Below are 4,163 nucleotides of genomic sequence, written 5' to 3' on the forward strand. Positions count from 1 at the left end.
TCAGCTGGCACCATGGACCCAGGCACAGAAGACATGTGGCATTTTATTCTAGATTTCTTTAGAATGCACTGTAAGAAATATATGTAAACTGAGAATTATGAAATAATATACCTGGGGTAGCAAAACCGGGAATAGAACAAGAATATAAAAATGTGAAGCGTTGTAATGTGGCAGGAAGGCAGGGAAGGGGAAGAAAGATTAATGAGAGTTACAGTAAAACAAAGAAAAACCGGAGCTGGGGAATGTTACCTGGAGACCAGAGAAGGGTCACCTCATCCCACAGGTTAGAGCGGCCAGTGAAATGACGTAATTATTTACGGGACAAGCTGCACCCCCCCATTTTTGTAACCTGCTCTAAAGGGTATATAAGGAAGGACCCCTTTGTTCTCGGGGCTCAGCCTTTGGACTCAAGTCTGCTGAGTTGCTGCCGGCTTGCTTAACAAACTTGCTTTCCGAAAGCTTTGGTGCCCTCTCAGTCTCTGTCTAAGCCCTCCTGTAACAATAGCCACATATAAGAGGATACTGCCATCTTTGGAGTATCCCCCCATGTCATTAAAGGAGCAGTGAACCCAGCAGCTGAGCAGCAACCCACCACCAAGATGCTTTGTTTCCTTTCCGTCCCTGTGCCCTCAGATGCTTAGGTTGGCTGGTGAGCTTTTCCTGGTGAAAATACCTACAGAGGATATTGTATATACAGCTTTGTCTATATTTCCAAGAGGGTTCTCTCTACACTATTTATTGTATGGTAGTTTTTTTTTTTAAGTAGTTAAAAATGCATTTGGGGAATGAGTCTGAATAAAACTCAAACATCTATGGGTAGCATTTGATTCCTTTCTCAAGACCAAAGTAAAAAATGCAGAACAAATTGGGCAAAGCAACATAGGGATCCTTGAGGCCCAAGACTGAGAGCCTCCATACCATGGAAGCCCAACTTCTCCCCCTGCAGTAAGAGCCAACAAATTAAAAATAAATGTTTTTTTTTTTTTTTTATTGTGTGTCCACGAAAACAAAGGGTGGCCTTTGGTTAATCCTCCCCCAACAAGGTGACAACAAATAAACAGAAGGCATGCATGACAACAACATGTTCTCCTCTAAAGGAGTGAGGTCTTGCCCTCCTGGGCCCTAGGGTAGAGACAAGCAGGGCTAGGAGGCTCCAGAGGAATGCACAACCAGGCCCACCCAGCCATGGAGTCTGCAGCTTCCCTGGCAGGATGAGGTGGAGGGGGAGCAAGCACTGCCCTGGGACAGGCCCTGCACCCCCAAGCTAAAACACAGAAAAACCCCCACCCCCACCCAGCCCTGCTAAGGTAGTCAGCCAGGATGTCCTAGAACAGCTGGCTGTGGAGCCAGTACTCCTAGGGATCCATCCAAAAGGGGTTGCCTTCCTCAGCCTGCATAGAGTAGTAAACAAAGAACAGGAAGGCAGCAAAGACCAAAAAAAGCAGTAGCTGGGCCCAGAGTGGGACCTGGCGATCCTGGCCCAGACCAGCGACAGGAGCCTGCTTTTCTGGTCTGATGGCACGGCGGGTGAGCCAGGAGGAGGGGGAAGATGAAGATGAGGACACAGACGAGGCGGAGGACGCAGGATAATAGGACAAGCCCAGGGAGCTCCTGGAGACGTTGGAAATGGGGCGATAGTGCGCGATGCTCTGGTAGGCACTGTCCCGGCCATATACAGGGCGCTCCCTGAGGCAAAAGTAAGGGAGCAGATGGGCAGGAGAGCCTGGGCTCAGAACCTGCCTGGCCCCTGCCCTGGACCACTACTCACCTATCCTTGCCCTCCTCTTCAGAAGAAAAAAGAGAGTCATCACGCACCTGCAAAAAGAGAACTGGGGTTAGGGGACTGCCCTGTCATATCACTTAGTACAAATGTCCCTGGCCATCCCACTCTGACCATAGCTTAAAGGCCAGACCCGTGCCTCTTCTAGAATCACTCTGGGTTCTCGGGCTTTTTTCTGTGGGTCCTTGGCATTTAGTGACTGTCCCAGTTGTCTTTGTCCCATTACCCTCCTCCCTGAGGAGTCTCAAAACCCAAATCCAAGACCACAGCTTTTGGTGTGCTTCATGTGCGCTAATAAAAAAAAACATTTTTTGCAGTGCTGGGGATTGAACCCTAGGCAAGTGCTCTATACTTCGGAGCTACACACCCAACCCTAAATAAATGGGTTTTTTGGTGGTACTGGGGTTCAAACTCAGGGTTTCATGCTTGCTAGGCAGGCGCCTTACTACTTGAGCCACTCCACCAGCCCAACAAATACTTTTGAGACCCCCAATGTAGGACTTTGACCAAACAGCTGTATGCTGACCTCAACCTTCCCTGGAGGCCTAGGAGCTATCATTTGCCCTCAACAGCTTCCTGACTTACACAAACCCCTCAAGTTGCACCCTAATACCTAATAACCAGCTCACCTGGTGGTGGAAGGTGTCAGCATCTGAGAGTGAAGTCGTGGACTGGCGGAAGCCCTTGGACATGCCTACAGACTCGGGCTCCCCATAAGTCCTGGTGGTCAAGTAACTCTCCTCACAGTAGTCGTCATTATAGCCTTGGAAAAGGGGACAATGGTAGAGGAGGTAGTGGTGTCCCCACCTGGCCCAACGTCCCCAGTCTGAATCCCACTAAGAGCCCTGTGCCAGTTTCTCCCCTCTAGGGCTACTGAGGAATGGTGGGAGATTAAGGTCTTAGGTTCTCCCCGTATTGGGGTCCCTGATGGAGAGGGGGTGAAGGTGTCAGGGTGTCCACCTCACCCCTACCTTACCCTTGCTCTGGTAAAGTAAGGCATCCTCCTTCTTGGGCAGATCATACATATCCGAGTCCACAGATGCTGAATCCAAGTCTGAATTGAGATGAGGACAGGACCATTTGACCCCAGGCTTCCCTCCATTCTCTCGAGTGCCCATCTTAGCTAGTGCCCCTGCCACACCCTCGCGACCCCATCCTCCCTGTTGCCCAAGCCCCGTCCCCACAAGTGGCCAGAAGGGTCAGACATCTCACCCGAGAACCGGTAGGAGAATGACGAGTTGGGGGGTGACAGCCTCCGCCTCTGGGTCTCGTACTCGAAGATTTTCTTTTCGTACAGCTTGCGAGTGGAGCCTGGTCAGACACAGGGCGCGGGGCGGTCAGGGGTGCGAGACAGGGGGCGCAAACCCAGGGGAGAGCATGCGGAGAGCGAGGGAGACCCGGGTGGGAGGAGGAAGTAAGGACGGGGAGCGCAGGAAGCGGATCCCAGGAAGGGGTTCAGCGCGCCGCCTGCCGCCGCGTACCCACGACAGGCCCATGAGGGATGTTGTACTGGCGCAGCACTGCGGCCAGCTCGGTGTCCGACAGTACCGCGTAGTCGTCCATGGCAGGCGCGACAGGCACTGGGAAGTGGGTGATGAAGGCCGGGGGAGGGGGCCCGAGCCTGGACACACAGGCCGAGTAACTGTGTGTTACTCGCGGCAGAGGCAGCGCCAGCGCCTCGGGAGCGGCCGCTCCGCGTCACACTGCGTCACGCTCACGTCACAACCGCGGGCTCTGTAAGCTGCGCGCGCTGCGAGGGGCGGAGCCAAAACGCGAGAGCAGCCGGTGCAGACCGGTCCAGCCGTGGGAGTGGGCGGGACCTTGCTGGGTGGGGGGGGGCTGACAAGCCGACAAATCACAGCCGTGCGGGATTGGCTAGCAGTAGAAGAGGGGCGGGGCTTACAGGAAAGCCTGAGAGGTTCAGCGGGATCTAGCTGTGGGAGCGGATGGGTGAGGCCGGGCGGAGCGAGGAAGGGCAGGGCGGGGCGGGCGGTGAGCCGAGATGTCACATGTGGGTACTTTTGTGCTTAACATGCGAGAAGGGCGGAGCGTGCACGACTAGAACCGGCAGAAACTGGCCAGGAGTTGAGATCCCGCAGAATCGGATGTGGTTCTCATCCCTGCGTTATGTCAGCTTCACCATGTTCCCCTCATCCGGACGCCAGGGCTTAGGGTCCGGACTCCAGGCCTGAACTCTGGTCTGCAGCAGTGGGAAGGGCCCAATCGTAAGAGCGAACCCTTCCAGAGCGCTTTGTGAACACAACACCACGAGAGCGGCTGCCCCAGGAGGGCTCGGAGCCTACGCAGCCGCTCCCAGCCTGAGCATCTGCTCCCACCGGTTCCCACTGCCTTCCCCCCTCGCTCCAGGAGGAAGTGGGGCACT

General features: G+C 54.5%; 1 protein-coding gene across 2 annotated transcripts; it reads right to left on the bottom strand.

The window, feature by feature from the left end:
* Positions 1-973: 973 nt before the first annotated feature.
* Positions 974-3,521, bottom strand: Emd (emerin). 2 transcript variants are annotated; one of them, XM_020180128.2, is made up of 6 exons: positions 3,262-3,516; positions 2,993-3,091; positions 2,757-2,834; positions 2,410-2,543; positions 1,769-1,815; positions 975-1,686 (listed from the first exon to the last, which is right to left on the bottom strand). In XM_020180128.2, the coding sequence occupies exons 1-6, from the start codon at positions 3,341-3,343 to the stop codon at positions 1,356-1,358; spliced, it is 771 nt and encodes a 256-aa protein (XP_020035717.1). In that variant the 5' UTR covers positions 3,344-3,516; the 3' UTR covers positions 975-1,355. The 2 variants fall into 2 exon arrangements, with proteins under 2 accessions (XP_073920456.1, XP_020035717.1); XM_074064355.1 differs by lacking the exon at positions 1,769-1,815 and having other exon boundaries at positions 974-1,686; positions 3,262-3,521.
* Positions 3,522-4,163: the final 642 nt, after the last annotated feature.

This window comes from Castor canadensis, chromosome X (genome assembly GCF_047511655.1).
Source record: "Castor canadensis chromosome X, mCasCan1.hap1v2, whole genome shotgun sequence".
Taxonomy (NCBI): domain Eukaryota; kingdom Metazoa; phylum Chordata; class Mammalia; order Rodentia; family Castoridae; genus Castor; species Castor canadensis.

Excerpts from the sequence above, each read along its gene's own strand:
- Emd (XM_020180128.2), bottom strand. The coding sequence starts at position 3,343 with ATGGACGACTACGCGGTACTGTCGGACACCGAGCTGGCCGCAGTGCTG. Across the intron at positions 3,092-3,261 it reads CCCTCATGGGCCTGTCGTGG|GCTCCACTCGCAAGCTGTAC; the intron begins GTACGCGGCGGC and ends GTGTCTGACCAG. Across the intron at positions 1,816-2,409 it reads CTGACACCTTCCACCACCAG|GTGCGTGATGACTCTCTTTT; the intron begins GTGAGCTGGTTA and ends CTCTTTTTGCAG.